This window comes from Psammomys obesus, unplaced genomic scaffold (assembly GCF_907164565.1).
Source record: "Psammomys obesus unplaced genomic scaffold, mPsaObe1.curated_primary_1811, whole genome shotgun sequence".
Classification (NCBI taxonomy): domain Eukaryota; kingdom Metazoa; phylum Chordata; class Mammalia; order Rodentia; family Muridae; genus Psammomys; species Psammomys obesus.
Genome location: NW_026591598.1, coordinates 2,149,271 through 2,165,636, shown reverse-complemented (window position 1 = coordinate 2,165,636; position 16,366 = coordinate 2,149,271). Strand labels below are relative to the sequence as shown.

The 16,366-nt window shown below is 44.8% G+C and overlaps 1 protein-coding gene across 1 annotated transcript; it reads left to right on the top strand.

Moving 5' to 3' along the window:
• The first annotated feature begins 3,954 nt into the window (after positions 1 to 3,954).
• On the top strand, positions 3,955 to 16,310 carry Cap1 (cyclase associated actin cytoskeleton regulatory protein 1). The gene is made up of 12 exons (XM_055610860.1): positions 3,955 to 4,076; positions 4,895 to 4,995; positions 6,561 to 6,638; positions 8,346 to 8,489; positions 8,570 to 8,655; positions 10,645 to 10,750; positions 11,195 to 11,372; positions 13,273 to 13,457; positions 13,638 to 13,761; positions 13,863 to 13,945; positions 14,269 to 14,412; positions 15,234 to 16,310. The coding sequence occupies exons 1-12, from the start codon at positions 3,965 to 3,967 to the stop codon at positions 15,315 to 15,317; spliced, it is 1,425 nt and encodes a 474-aa protein (XP_055466835.1). The 5' UTR covers positions 3,955 to 3,964; the 3' UTR covers positions 15,318 to 16,310.
• Positions 16,311 to 16,366: the final 56 nt, after the last annotated feature.

The following is a 16,366-nucleotide window of genomic DNA, read 5'->3' as shown; positions in this document are numbered from 1 at the left end:
TTTTTTTTTTTCATTATGTGGGTTTCAGGGATCTCACTTGAGGCCTTAGGCTTGGTGGCAAGTACCCTTATGTGGTGAGCCATCTCACCCACTAGCCTGTTGGTTGGTAAGAAATGATTTTGAGCTCTGTGTGGTGGTAGAGATAAGTGTGCAGTATCATGGAAGCACATACGTGGATGTGCTTTTTAGGTAAGTGATATCTTACCCGAGACTTAAAGGACAATAAGATTTCCCGAGACAGGGCAAAGTGCAACCACAAAGAGTGGATAGACATGACTTTTTATGGAAATGCAAGTAAGAAAGTTGGTTGCTGAGGTGTGGTTAAGCTAGATGAGGATAGGTGATAATGCAGGGCCAGATTTATGGAAAGGCTTATTTGGACTTTACCCTGAATGCTGTGTGGAATATTGAACAGTATTAAATAATAACAAGGCAATTTTATGGGCTAGGGCAATAGCTCAGTAAGCAAAAACTCACACTGCACAAAACCTATTGACTTGAGTGTGATTCCTGGAACCCACATTGGGGGAAAAAAAAACCCACTGGATGCTGGGGCTCACATCCCATCCGTAATCCAAGCATTCTTACAGCAAGATGAGAGGCAGACAAGAAAATCAACCAAAGGTTACATACACAATGCAACCACAAGAAACCCTGATTCAGAATAAGGTAGAAGAAGAGAATCAACACCCGAAGAATTGTACCCTGCCCCCGCATTCCATGCACACCTACACAAAATTAAAAGTACATCCTAATTACATTTGCATTTGAGATAGATAAAGGGTATGTTGTTGAATTTAGGGGAGACTAGCTAGGAAGAAATGGCAGTAACCAAGGTAAAGCCTTAGTGATTTTTTTTTTTTTCAGGTCAGGATGAAGGCAAGGGACATCTATTGTTGATATGCAAAATAAAGCCTGTAGCTGTGTTCATTTAAGACAGTGTTTCATGCAGCATTTGGGAGGTGCAGACAGGAGAATCAGAAGTCTGAGGCAGTCCTGTCCTATGTGAGACCCTGTCTCTGCAAAACAACAAAAAACCAGAAAGACTGCTCTTGTTCACTGTTGTGTGGCTGACAGTTTCCAGGTTATCAGCTTGGGCAGTTATGTGACTGCCAGCAGAGCTGGGCTACTGAGACAGTGTGGAGAGGGCTTGGGGAGCAGTGCTGGGGAAGATGAGGGATCAGATTTCAGTTTGAGGTGTCTTTGGGACAGCCAGGTTTAGATATGTACATGGAAGGAGGCGGGGTCTAAGATTCTGAATCCCACAGCCTGACTTGGATATGCTGCTTTGAGGTCTTTAACAGAGAGGTGCTTGTAAGTAGGATGGGAATGTTTAGAAGCAGCAGCTGAAGGCTAGGGAGAGGTGGACATGACCACTATGAAGAGAGTATATATAGACTAAGAAAGGTGTGTCTTGGTGGCTCACACTTGTAATCTGAGCACTTGGGAGAAAAAAGGTGTGTCATTTGGTTGGTCTTTCAGTCCCTTTGCTTTTGGATAGTCTTTCCCATAACCTATCAAATCTCACTCTATTTCCACAGAACAAAAATAACCCAAAGCCCTGGTTACTGGTTTATGTTTGGCTAGTGGTAGGAGGAGATTAGCTATAAATGGTAGCGTTTCCTTATCCAGGAGGGTGGTTTATACCTGTAATTTTATCACGTGGGAGGTAGAGGCAGGAAGATCTGGAGTTCAGCATCATCTTTAGCAACTTGGGAGTTAGAAGAAGATGTCTGCTTTTCAATTATTTGTATATATGTACGTATCTGCTTGTGAGTATAAGTGTCCACAGAGGGCAGAAGAAGTCACCAGATCCCCTGGAGTTGGAAATACAGTTGGTTGTGAGCTATCTGAAATGAGTGCTAGGAGCAGAACTCAGGTCCCCTGAAAAAGGGGTATACACTTTTTACCACTGATACATCTTTAAATCCCCTAAAACTGTTATTATTAAACTTTTAAAATTCGTGTTCAGGGCTGAAGAGATGTCTCAGTGTAAGAGCACTGGCCTCACTTCTTGAGGCTCTGGGTTCAGTTTATCCACCCACTTGGCAGCTCAGAGATATCTGTAAGTTCAGTTCTAGTTGCTCTGACTCCCTCTTTTGGCCTCTGTGGACCATCTGTATATAAAAAAGGCACAGACATACTTGTAAACAAACATGCATTCATGTAAAATAAAAATAAGTCTTAAATGAAATTAGTGTTCACAGCAGCTTGTATTATAGTTTCCATTTCTTGTATTATAGTTGGCATTTTCTACGTCAGCACTGGCCTCACTGGCCACCTTTATGTGTGACAGAGCTTGTAATAGCAGGACTGAGTGCTCTGCATGGATGGTAGCTCTGGGATTTAGTTTATTTTCCTAGTTTACAGTGTGGATTATGTGTGCATCTGCCCTGGCCAGTACCCAGAATAGAACGGAATCAGAATGGACATTGCTTGATGGTTTTGCTACCATAAGGAGACTAGGCATCTGCTGTCCCAAGTCCATTCTCTTGTGAGTAGGAATAGACCTAGAGGTTTCCACTGCTTCAACTCAGGAAACGGAAAGGTTGGTTTTATTTCTCACACTTATTTTATTGTTATTTTTCTCACTGACACTCTTAAATAACATTCGGTAACAAGTGGCTGGGTGCAGAGAGATAGCACTGCAGAGAGAAGAATACGCAGGGATTGTGTTGTCTGGCGAGCTGCTTATCTCCTGCACAAGGAGGCCAGCGTGGTAGAGTGAGACACTCTGGCACACTATCTACCATTTTGGGGAAGAGTGTAATTGTTGTGGGAGTCTCTGAGTCCAGTCGGCTTCAGTTACTTGAATTATTTAATATTCTGGTGAATCAGAATGTAAGTAAGGCGTTAACTGAATTTCTGCAAGGACAGTGACCTTGGACAGGTGTGAATAGGTAGTGTTGGTTGGCTGTGTAGTCCAGCCAACTGTCAGAAGAACCCTTGTCCCTCTTTGGTTTTCTACTATGTATAGGTTCGTAAATAAGCACTGCACACCTTCAACCTAAGCAGTCAGGCAGTGAGTAATCTCGAAAGAAGAGTAGAGGAAGAGTTAAAGTACATAACCAGCCCTTTGTCCTCTCTTGGAGCTTCCTCTCTTTAGCATCTCAGTGAATGTGGCTGGTTTAGGTAAGGTACTCTGAAAAGTCTATAGCGGGCTTTCAGGTCTGTGGTCTTCTTCCCAGCTGCATATCCAGACCCCACTCATTCTCATTTGAGCCTGGCTCAGATGGCAGCTTCATGATACCCTTATCTGATCTCCCAGCTGATGCAGTCAGCCTTTCTCTGAAACCCCATGCAACTCTATCATCAGCCTTTTCTGCCTATTTGTTTGGTAGTTATTAGTATATACGTTAAATACCCTCTCCCCACCTTCAGTTAAAAGTTAGAGAGGATGCTATTTCTCCTGGAATGTGATGTCACACCGCAGACAGCAGGAAGTTGGGGGTGGGGTGGAAACCACATTAAACATAGCTAGGAGATTTGAATGTTGGCTCGTGACTCGTGTGTGACTAGAGACAAGTCACTGAATGCTGCTAAATATTAAGTTTATACCTTTAAGTGTATGGTAATTGGTTGAGGGTGTAGAGTGCTTGCCTAGCATTGATGAAGACCTGGGCTCAACCAAGGAGTCTAGTAATTATTCCCAAATAGTTGTAGGGAGGTTTAACCTGAGAAAATATGTATGATCTACTTTGTAAATTCTAAATTCCTACACAAATACTTGTTAGTATATACTAAGTGCTCAGGTACTTGAATAAGATTTGCATTAGTGGACATTTTTTCCTGAATAGTTTTCTTACTTAATGAAGTCTGCATGGTTTGCAAATTCTCTAAATGACTCTCCCACTGTATTTTCTTACTAAATTATCCTCTTCCACAGAATTGGCATCCTCCTTACCCCATGTAGGTATAATATTAAAATAACATATGACATTTGATCCGTTTCAGCTCCTGGAACATGGCTGACATGCAAAATCTTGTAGAAAGATTGGAGAGGGCCGTGGGCCGCCTGGAGGCAGTGTCGCATACCTCTGACATGCACTGTGGGTATGGAGACAGTCCTTCCAAAGGTAAGCAGACCCCACGGCGTGCCTTGTGAGGTCCTGGGCTCAGTTTTTCTCTCCCGGGGAACTTTCTTCTTTGGAGCCCACCTCCCAGACTTAATGTAGGTAGTTCGTCTCCTGTGAACAGCTAAGGGAGGAAGTGACTGGGCACGGGGAGGTCTGTGGTTAAGTAATTTTAACGCAAGAACTTCCTGCTTATGTGGTGTTTCCTGTCCTTTCTTTAGCAGAATGACTGTCATTCTGTCAAATGACAAGGGATTAAAGTTTCTTCTTTTTAAATGATTTAGCCAATTAGCCATTTTACCTATACAGTAACCAACACATAGAGAGAAAAAGATCCTGGAGGATCATCATGCTTATTTTCACTTTATAGATGAAAAACATTAAGCTCAGAGAGTAAGGATGTCACGAAGGAGCTAGCGGTGGTGCTTAGAGCCTCCGCTGTCCACTCCTGCTCTGGTTTTCTGTGCAGTGTGTCTCCTTGGCTCTCCACTTTCAAGAAATGTTCCCCTTCTGGGGAGATGGTTCAGTGGCTTAAGTGCTTGCCATACAGGCTTGAGGATCTGTGTTCAGAGCCACTGAAGCCACTGAACACGGTAGCATATGTGTACAATCTTAGTGCCCCTGGGAGCGTGAGGGCTCGTTAGCCAGTGTGTGCAGTAATGAACAAGAAGAGATGCTGCGTCAAGTAGAGGGCAAGGAAGGACTTATACCTCAAGTTTCCTCTGACAACCACATAAGTACCAGCCCCCATCACTCAGATTTTTTTTTAATCCTCTGGTGGATGACGGATTCTTCCTATTGTGTGTGTCTGCCTTCCTCAGGAACAGTTCCATATGTGCAAGCATTTGACTCACTGCTTGCCAATCCTGTGGCGGAGTACTTGAAGATGAGTCAGGAGATTGGGGGAGACGTTCAGAAACATGTAAGGACTTGGGGCCTTTCTTTTCCTTCCTATTTAAGTATTGGCAACTTTCTTCACATCTCCTTCATCTTCAGCTTAGGGACCCTCTGGGAACTCCCTGACTCCTTTTCTTCTACCTTCATCAGTCCAGGCACAGAAATGGTTTCATATTTCTAGGCCTCTTGTTTTTACTACATATTCTATGTTCTTCTTTTATGAGAAATTTTGCTCACAAAATACAACTGTGTTCATCTTTGTGGTGGAGAATGTGCTAGGAGTCTTACCTTAATATTATGTAACTAGGCAAAGGGTGGCTTTTTCGAAACAATGATCGTGACCTGGCATCTGTAAAATCATACTTGATAGTTATTAGCTATGCTAATATGGGTTACTTTTGCACCTAGCGCCCTGTGAGACAGGAAGTAGGCAGTGACAGATGCCTGTCCTCCCACGCCCCTGCATGTGCTGCCTCCCACATTGTCGCTACCACCTGTATCCCACACTCACATATACGCTGCATCTCTTTTGGCACCCAGCACCTTCCTATTGGCGCACTGAACGATCATTTAAAAACAGTAACCTTACTTAACCTCTTCCTGACTGACCGTGAGTGCCTTGTACTCCAGCAGTTGGCAGTGCAGGAGAGGTCTGAGCTCTGGGGAGCAGCGCTGGGGCTTCAGTGGTGGGGAGCGGTGTTAGATTGTTTACTCCAGATAGTTCTGTAATGTTTGAAGATTTAAATTAAAAAAAAAAATTATCCATACCAGTTGTGTGCATGGTGCCAACAAGCCAGAAGAGGGCACTGGATCCCATGGAAGTAGAGTTAGAGATGTTGTGAGCCATGGTGGATGTTGGGAATCAACTCTGGGTCTCTTGGAAGAATAGCTGGTGCTCTGCACTGCTGAGCCCTCTCCAGCCCTTTGGGGGAAAACCTTAAAACATATGTCTCTTTCATCTTTGAAAGTGCAAATCCAGCTGCATGGTAGCTCCTGCCTGTCATTCTCGTCTTGGGAGACTAAGGCAGGAGGATGCCACAATTTTAACATCAAATTAGGCAGGCTATAAAGTAAGACCCTGTCTCAAAATATCAAAAAATAAAATAAGGAGCTGGAGAGGTGCAGCTCTTTCAAATGGCCTGAACTCTCCTCCCAGTACCCATAGCCATTTATGGCTCCAGTTCAGGGAATCTGACACCCTCTTCTGACCTGCAATGGGATCTGTACACAGTGAGGTATATGCACACACAGACAAACGAATAAAAATAAATGTAAATTTAAACAAATTTACATGGAGCCAGGATGTATTCTTGTGCAGTGGTAAAGCATTTGCCTAGCATTCACAGAGCCCTGGGTTCTAGCCCTACTACCTCAAACAAGCAGATCCCAGAGTATTTCATATGAATGTGTTTAAGACAGCTTGACAGTTCCCACAGGAACAGTAGTAAATGTGATTTTGGTGTTAGTCCCTGGACTCTGGAATAAGTGAGGCAGACAGCATGGAGGGCTTAGATATTACCAAGGTCTGTGGACATGGAAGTTTCAGGTTATGCTTAAGTGTCATGGACAGTGTATTGTTTTCTTCTACAGGCGGAGATGGTCCATACAGGCCTGAAGTTGGAGCGAGCTCTCCTGGTTACAGCTTCCCAGTGCCAGCAGCCAGCCGGTGTAAGTTCATTACTGGATGGTTTGGTCTGGTCTGATGCTCAGGGCAAACTGAGAAATTTGTAAGAGGCTGTCACACATGCTACAGTAGACCCACCACGCTCACAGTAACGCGCAGACAGAAGGCAGCCCTGTGGGGATGTGCTTGGGTAGTTACTGGTCCCTGTTGACTTTTTGTTCTCTGTCATTTTGTCCATTACTTTAGTTGTTCTTGGGACGTTTCTGCTTCTGGTGGTAAACAGAACAGGTGGCTCTGGTGTTTTATGATGGGTGGCAAGGCTGTTGTGGGGATCGGAAGCCTCTGGACCTGGGAGTCCTTTGTTGCTGATCTCAGAGTCTCCCTTTAACTCAACTCTTACTTCAACATTTTGTGCTACATGTGAAAAGTTAAGTTAGAGAAATGAGGTTTCTCAGAAAGAAAGATTTTTAGCTTATTGTAGGCTTTCCTAGTTACTGAAGATGTTAAAACAAGTCTTCCTGCTAAGGCTGAAATGAAACTCTTGATCCTTGTCATGCTAAGTATGTGAAAATATTGCAGATAGTTTAAATATCTGTCTTGAGTGACAAGAGGGTTTTACTTGAGTCTTTTCTCCAAGCTTATACTTTGCCAAATTAATACAGCAGCTAAGACATTGTCATGTTTTAGACCAAGGTTAGCAAAACTACAGGCCGCAGGCTGGTCTCATCTGCCACCTGTGTATGGGAATGAAGTTTTTGGGAGAACAAGTATTCATTGACTGGTCCTTTAGTTTTCACACTTCTCTTTAGACTGTGTGCACATAGGACCTGAGAACTGACATGTTAGGAAACCTGGTTTTGAAGGGAGTGTCAAAAATGGAAACAGAAGGCTCATCCATTTTGCTAAGTGGCTTTGAATGGCAGCATCTCGGACAGCATTTGAATCACCAGATCTCTACCCAGCAGCTGCTGTGTGGCTCAGGGTGCCTTGAGGACAAAGGGGAACTCAGACAAAGCCCTTGCCTTTGAAAAATTAATAGAAAAAGAAAGGCATATTTATACCAGGCTTGTTAGTATACCTTTAAGCCTAGCATTTTTAAGTGGAGACAGAAAATCAGGAGGAGGGTAAAGTCATCCTCAGCTGCATAAAGACCAGCCTGGACAGCGTAAGACCCTGTCTCACAGAGAAGCAAAGAGGAAAGGAAGAAGACACATGGGTCTGGACATAGTTGGCAGTGTTGTGTGGTAAGGTGCCAAGATTGGTTATATTGACACGTGATATAGCGGCTTGCGGCAGCTGGGGTTAAACAGGTGCTTGGGAAGGATTTGGATAGGTGGAAAAGAGAACATAAGGAACAAAAATAAGCTAGCATCTTCTGTCAGTGGGTCAGAAAAAGAAACAAGTGGCCTGAATGGTGGGGCTTTTCTGGTATAGAATATAGATGTTGAGCACAGAGTCTCTCCTGAGGAGTTGAAATTTTATGCAGAGGAAGGCTGTGAGCAATTCTTAGCCATGTGATTCAAGGTGGGATGGATAAAAAGTTTACCTTCATGCTCATAGGCCATAACAGGTTCTGCCATTGACAGGTGTTTTGGTACATGGTTATAATTTTAACATGTGGGAGGCTGAGACAGGAGTATTCTGGATTCTAGGCTATGGAGAGAGGAAAGCTTGCCTTCAGAGTTAAGAGTTGATCAGCATATCTAGCTTTTATGGAAATACTAACCACAGTTGTTTCCTGTCTCTCCTAGAATAAGCTTTCTGATTTGTTGGCACCTATCTCAGAGCAGATCCAAGAAGTTATAACCTTCCGGGAGAAGAACCGAGGCAGCAAGTTTTTCAATCATCTCTCGGCTGTCAGCGAAAGCATCCAGGCACTGGGCTGGGTGGCTCTGGTAAGAGGGAAGGGCAGGTCTCAACAGGGCGAGGAGATACAGCTGCAGAGGCCCTCAGTCACTGACTGCTTCTTCCACAGGCTGCGAAACCTGGCCCCTTTGTGAAAGAGATGAATGATGCTGCCACGTTTTACACAAACCGAGTCCTCAAGGAGTACAGAGATGTGTAAGTCGAGCCTCCCCCGGTGGGACAGGATGGATGCAGCCGGTTGCTTCCTGGAGTGACTCCTATTTTGGTTCTCTCCCATCGAGGCTGTTTCATAGAAAGCTTGGTAGATCCCAGCTCACAGCAACTGCATTTGCAAGCAGGAAATATTTCTGCTTCCATTTCTTTTTTCACTCTGAATGGCAGGTGCTCTTATAGTTTCCTAGTCCTTACCCTTCCAGGGTTAGGGGCTTATGCTGGAGGCAACATGGATTAGTGCCCTTTAAATTGCTCTTTTTTTTCTTTTTGATTACTGTATCATTACTGTATGTATGGGTTTTGTTTGTGGGTAAATCTAGGCACCATGTGCATGCCTGGTGCCTTCAGAGGCCAGAAGGGCGCTTTGGATCCCCTAGCGCTGGAGTTACGGATCTTGAGGGACACCATGGGGGTGTGAGGAATTGACTCCGGGCCCTCTGGAAGAGCAGCCACTGCTCCTCACCACCAGCCTCTCCAGACCTCTAAGTTGCTTGTGTGTATCAAATTTTGTTTTTCTGTTGCTGTGTCACATTGGTGCTGTGGCACAGGTGTCAGTAGGACTTAACCAGAAAGTTGCCTTGCACACTCACATATCCAGGGAAAGTGACAGGGAGGCTGCCTAGCCAGCACTGGTGTTAAGTAAGGGCACCATTGTGTTCTAACACACAATCATGCTGGTCCTAAGTGACTTCTCCGTTGCCAATTTTGAGCTGGGGTGACTACAGTTACTGAGCCCTGTAACTCTAGACATCATCAGTCAACGGACATTGTTGACTAGGTGTGTAAGAAATGAGCCTTCATTTGTGTGAAATGTGTCCCACACCACCACACGCTTTTTTTTAATCCTTCTCGCTGCCTGGAATTATACATTCCCTGTTGGGAATTTACCGAGTCATTTTATAGTTGAAGAAACTAGGTCTTGGGCTAAGTAATGGGGAGTCTTCCCATCAACATTTAGAAAGAGAGGGGATTATTCTAGACACAGTGTATCCTCTATAAGAAACAGAGTATTTCCTTTGTGGTTTTGCTTGTTTGTTTTTTGAGACAGGGTTTCTCTGTGGGTGGCCCCGGCTGTCCTGGAACTCGAGCTGTAGACCAGGTTGGCTTTGAACTCCCAGAGCTGTGCCTGCTTCTGTCTCCTGAGTGCTGGGATAGAAAGGTGTGCACCACCACTGCCCAGCTCTTTAGTTGTGAACATATTTTTACACGAGGCCCTGGGCTCATGGAGACCCTCAGTTCAGTGGCAGTGCTTGAGTAATCTCGGCTCCGCTTTGGCTTCCCGCACAAATACCTGCTTTTAACCACTTTACTGTTAGGTGTATTTTTTTGCGGGGGAAAAATCTGGTCCTAACAAAAAAAACACTGATAAACACTGCTGTCAAACATAGACATGTAACCCAGTGTCCCTGGAGTTTGGTCTGATTAGAGTCAGAGAATAAGGTTCTGGTTCTTTGTTTTTTTTTAGTTTTTTTGTTTGTTTTGAGCCAGAGTCTCTCTACATAGTCCTGACTGTCCTAGCTTTGTAGACTAGACTGACGTTGAACTCAGAGGTCTGCCTCCTTTACCTCTCAAATCCTAGGATTAAGTGTAAACCACCATGCCTAACTTGTTTGTTTGTTTTGAACATCATTGATGAAACCCTATAAAGAGATGGCTAAGCACTGGCTGCTCTTGGGAGGACCCTGCTTTGATTCCTAACACCCACAACCATCTATAACTACAGTCAGGGACCTGACACCCTATCTTTGCCTCCTCAGACATCAGGCAAGCATGTGATATACAGATACACTTAGAGGCAAAACACCCCTACACATAAAATAAACTGAAAAAATATTGATGATAGGGAAACTGCCACGGAGCAGAGCCTAAAAATGCCACAACAGGAGGATGTGAGCCCATGGGCAGGAGAAGTTCATATTGTCATAGGAGGATTGCTGTCAACCCTGAAAAACTCTTTCTTAATTGTGGCAGGGATAAGAAGCACGTGGACTGGGTCAGAGCTTACTTGAGTATATGGACAGAACTGCAGGCTTACATCAAGGAGTTCCATACCACTGGCCTGGCCTGGAGCAAGACGGTTAGTGAGTCGTCCTTCTCTTCTTTCCCCTTTGTCTCTCTCTCTCTCTCTCTCTCTCTCTCTCAAGAGGATCTGCTGGCTTCTCAGACTTACATCACCAAGGCCAGAACAGGAATGCTGCCAAGATGGTCCAGCAGTTAAGAGCTCTGGCTGATCTGTTAGTGGTCCTGGTTTTGATTCCCTATGCCCAAAAGGATGCTCACAATTGTCTGTAACTCCAACCCCCTCCTCTGTCTTCTTCAAGCACCAGGCACACATGGGGTACGCAGATGTGTATGCAGGCAAAATGCTCACACATAAAATAAAAAGTTAAAAAAATACAAAGACAGACTCCTATTATAAATTAACAAGCTAAATGTTATAATAAATGCAAAGACCACAGCAAATAAAGAAAAATACAGAGGATAAGGAGTGGGTGACAATATTCCTGTACTTTCTGTTCAGGGGCCTGTGGCGAAAGAACTGAGTGGGTTGCCATCTGGACCCTCTGTTGGATCAGGTCCACCTCCCCCGCCACCGGGCCCACCTCCTCCCCCAGTCCCTACCAGTTCCGGCTCCGATGACTCTGCTTCCCGCTCAGCACTGTTTGCACAGATCAATCAGGGGGAGAGCATCACACATGGTGAGTGTTTTGGCATGAACAGTTGTTAGAGCAAATTGTGTGGATTAGGCTTCATTAACCAGACACAATAGCTAGTCTAAACCAGAAACCTGGCTTGCATGTGGGAACATTCATTTGGGGAGTCACTTGTCTTCAGGTTACCCAAAGGGACATCAAACCTGAACGAAGTGGTGATTGAAGGGCCACTGAGATGGCTCAGTAGGTAAAGAGGTGCTTGCACACAGCATGGTAATCTCCGAGTTTGGTGTCTGGAAGGCACAAACTGAAGAGAACGCTGATGCTACTGTCTACATGCTCCCGTAGCATGAGTCCCTTCCACCCACAGTGAGACTCTAGTAAAAGGGCAGCTGGCTCAGTGGGTGTAAAGGCGTGCACAACACAGAGCCTGATTGATGATTTGAGTTTGACTCCTGACACCCGCTCGGTGGAAGGTGAGATAGGACCTCTGTAAGTCGTTTCCTGACCACCCTCCCCTTCCCTGCAGTAAATGTACAACTAAATGAGTAATTTTCAGAAGTAGAAATTGAACATGGGTAATGACAGTGGAAGTCATTCAGTAGCATGTCCAGGGCAACTTCCAGCTAGCTCACGGAGCTGGCGGTTTACCCAGAGCCTGTGCCCTGGTACCACATGGTCATTGTGTTGGGATGTATACTTGCCACATTGGAAGTTTGCATAAAAGGACATACTGTTACAGAGACAGTAGACAGTTCTATACCTACCTGGTGGAATTCTTAATTTTATGACCCTTGACTAAGAGCGTACTCATAAAAATATATAAAAGTCTTACACAGTAGTGGTGTAATTAAGTAAATACCCAGCATTAAGGGAAATAGCTGCTAACTCTGCTATAGCCTCTTAACAGGATATAGCGCAGCCATGAGATAGACCTTTTCAAGCAAAGGAACCATGTAATGGTTAAGATAATAGCAAATGTAACTAACTCTTGGAGCAGCTATAGAGATGTATAGATCCAGCCCCACTGAGGAAGGTGTATCTCACTGCCCTCCCACTGGCTGTAAGCTCACATAAAACAGCTTCTACCTCCAAAACCAATTAGCTTACAAACACAAGCAAAACTGGCACTCATTTTAAGGTGATGTAGTCAGCGTACTGTGGGCCAGCCTGCTTACTAACTAATCTTTGAAAGAAAGACAGAAACAAAGGAAAAAGTTAAAAATGAGAGAACATTTTAATTGAATATTAATTAACCAGATTAAATTTGTTAACAGTCTGTATGGCTGTAACCAAACAGTATGAGTCAGGACTAGACGACAGAAGAGATCCAATAACCACCTCTTCCCCGTGCGCCTATAAGCACGCTTGATGAGATTCATTGTGTCATACAAGAGGCATGAACTAGAAGGGAACTTGTGGGGGAGGAAGGGGCCATCAGGAGCTGAGGGAAAACAAGGTAATGGGGTGATATGATCAAAACATTGTATACATGTACGTGAAACACATTATTCCGTGAAATTAATACATACTAACAAAAAAGTAGAAAAATTTCAAATGCCAGCATTACGTTAGGTTAGCCTTTTCCCACTGAATTTCTTCACCCTGACATACTTGTTGTTGTTGACATGCATACATATTGTGTGTACATTTGATACATGGATTTCTACATCTGTTTTTATGCATTACATATCCTTGCTCCTTCCTCACCTTCAACACGCGCACACACTTTTTTTTTTTTTTTTAAATAAAACCATATAACCTAGAGGAAAAGAGAAACCATAAAAGCATTTCTCCAAAACTACTTTCAAGATGGTCTCTCAAGAGCTTGAGTTCTTGCTCTGTAGTTTTTGCTAAGGACTAGTGATAGCAGACCTTGTTTCTTGCCTCAGCCCAAATCTCTGGTATGAAGAATAGGACCAAAGTAGCTGCTGTCTTCTTACAGCCCTGAAACATGTATCCGATGACATGAAGACTCACAAGAACCCTGCCCTGAAAGCTCAGAGCGGTCCAGTTCGGAGTGGCCCCAAACCATTCTCTGCACCTAAACCCCAAACTACCCCCTCCCCCAAACCAGCCACAAAGAAGGAGCCAGCTCTGCTGGAACTGGAAGGCAAGAAGTGGAGAGTGGTGAGTTTAAAGAACTGGACTGGGACTCCTGGGAAGGGGGAATAGGAAGAAGGCTTTAAGCCAGATTTAGCCAAAATTGTGGGGTTCTGGCTTGTGATGGGAGAACAAAGGTGTGGGATGATGCATTGTTTTTGCCGATGTGTGCTTTGTGGTAAGAATCCTGGGGTGTGTCTTCATCAGGAAAACCAGGAGAATGTTTCCAACCTGGTGATTGATGACACTGAGCTGAAGCAGGTGGCTTACATATACAAGTGTGTCAACACGACATTGCAAATCAAGGGCAAAATCAACTCCATTACTGTGGGTGAGTCCCCCTGGCTGCCCCAGGCAGGTTCTGACCTAGTGCTCGGTAAATTCTAATACTACTGCAGTTACACTGTTGACGTGCTTCCTTTCTTCTCCTAGATAACTGTAAGAAGCTTGGCCTGGTGTTTGATGATGTGGTGGGCATTGTGGAGATAATCAATAGCAGGGATGTCAAAGTTCAGGTAACTCGATCTCTGTCTTCTCCCTTTGGCCCCTGAAGAATTAATTGAGAGACACAGCAGACTCGCAGATGTTCCTTGGGCAGGAATCTGATTCTTCAGAGGCTGTAAGCCGAGCTACTTTGGATGCGGCAGAAGTTGGCTCTTTATGAGAGCTCTTTCCAGGACCTGGCTTAGCTCAGCCCCAGTTTCTAATACCTGTTGTGTACTGGAGGCGATTTCGTGAAGTAGTGTAATCACTTAAAACAGTGAATACACCCTCCCCAGCTCATTCTCCTCATACTAAAGTGCTGGAACTCAGTTGTTGTCTTGCTTTTCTCCTACAGGTGATGGGAAAAGTGCCAACCATTTCCATTAACAAAACAGATGGCTGCCATGCTTACCTGAGCAAGAACTCCCTGGACTGTGAGATAGTCAGTGCCAAATCTTCTGAGATGAACGTTCTCATTCCTACAGAAGGCGGTGATTTTGTAAGTATTCTTTCCTTTCCCTTTTCTTTCCTTTCCTTTTCCTTTTCCTTCATTCCTTCCACAATGTCTCTTGTGTTCTAGGCTAGCCTAGAGATGGTGATCCTCTTGCCTCTGGCTCCTCAGTCCTGGGATATGGCCATATAGCAAAGGACTGTTTCTTTGCTGCTGGAGATTAAACCCTCCCTGGGCTCTGTACATGCTAGGCAAGCACTCTACCAACTAATCTATATCCCTGAAGAATATGACATTAAAAACTGAAGAAATACGTTGGGCCTGTTGGTATACACTTGTGTTCTCTACAGGCTCTTACCACCTAACCCAGACTGGCCTCAAACTCAAAATCTCCTTCCCTCAGACAATTGAAACATGACCAAAGACTTTTTGAATTAGAGAAAACTATTTGATGGACATTTGGCATTCTGTAGGTAAATCCCAACAATGCACACAGACGCCAGGTAGTCCTGTGAAGGGTGCTCCAAGGGGAAGGTCATTCCTGCATCTTTTAGCTCACTGAGAATGAGAGTGCTGTGCCCCACCCTACCCCACCCCCACCTGACCCCTAACCAGACTAGCGTCTAGAGCAGTCTAAGTCTGCTCAGGACCACAGATCACTACACTGAACAGTGCAGAGCAGCCTGGCTGCTCTGGTTAAGTTTACCTTTACCTCATTCCACGTGTTTGCCTGGTGCCTAAGGTCAGAAGAGGGCATTGGGTCACCCGGAACTGGTTAACTTGCACTGTGTAGTTCAAGTTAAGAGCAAGTGCTCTGTCCCCCTGACTAATCTCTCCAGCCCCATCACCTGTTATCTCTCTTTTTGTAGAATGAGTTCCCAGTCCCTGAGCAGTTCAAGACCTTGTGGAATGGGCAGAAGTTGGTCACCACAGTGACGGAAATCGCGGGATAAGCGAATGCCTGCGGGTCCTGTGCCCTCTCCCTTCACACCACGGGATCATCTGTATGGAGACGGTTCTTTTCTAGATTTCCTCTACCTTTCTGCTCTTAAACTGCTTCTCTACTCTGAGAAGCCCAGCTACCTGCCTTCACTGAATATACCTCAGGCTGAGACGGGCGGGACAGCAGGTCAGTGGATCTTCGCGGGAAGGTGCAGCTTCTCCGCATCAGCGCAGCTGCTCCGCAGTCCGAGCTTACGGAGCTACAGGCCCAGACTGGGGCACTGAAGCTTTCAGCTTTGGGGGTCATTCTACCAACAGTCCTTGGGGGTTAAAAACAAACAAATCAGAATGAATACTAATCTCCTAACAGTGAGCATGGGGGTAGCAGGAGCCGATGATTACAGTAGGTTCTAATCAAACCAACTTTCCGATGTTGACAAGGGAGGCCAGGCTTGCCACCCAGCATTCCAAGCCGACTTACTTCCTAAAAGCATCCTTCATTCTGCATTCCATTCTGGGTCAGTCTCAACCACAATGTAGCAGGCATTCAGCTTGCAGCTGCAGGAGCAGTACCCTTTTTTTTTGGGGGGGGGGGAAGTGTCTCAAACCTTTTTTTTTCCCCCCGTGGGATGACTGCCTTGGTTCCCATGGGGACCAAGGACTTAAAAAAGAAAAGCAGCACACTATTCCAAGGAATCTGGCACTTCTCCCCCTGCCAGTCATACTCAGCAGCTTAGGGCCTCATTCAGGCACCTGAACAGGACTAAGACCTCCACTGCAGACTGTTTAGGTCTTGATACACACCAGAATCTTGCACAGCATTGCTACTGCAAATCCCAGCTCTCCATCTAGGACATACTGACCAAAATATGCAACTTTTTTTTTTTTTTTGGTGGGAAGAGAGATTGTCCTGTGACTTCTGCCCATTTCCTGAGGCCTGTGGAAGTAAACCTTTATGTACTTAAAGTTATACAGAAAATAGAATAAAGTTAATACCAAACTTGTCTAGCTAGTCACTTGATGTTTTCTGTACTGAGACGTAAAAACATACTGAAAATGA

Excerpts from the sequence above, each read along its gene's own strand:
- Cap1 (XM_055610860.1), top strand. The coding sequence starts at position 3,965 with ATGGCTGACATGCAAAATCTTGTAGAAAGATTGGAGAGGGCCGTGGGC. Across the intron at positions 10,751-11,194 it reads GCCTGGCCTGGAGCAAGACG|GGGCCTGTGGCGAAAGAACT; the intron begins GTTAGTGAGTCG and ends CTTTCTGTTCAG. Across the intron at positions 11,373-13,272 it reads GGGGGAGAGCATCACACATG|CCCTGAAACATGTATCCGAT; the intron begins GTGAGTGTTTTG and ends GTCTTCTTACAG.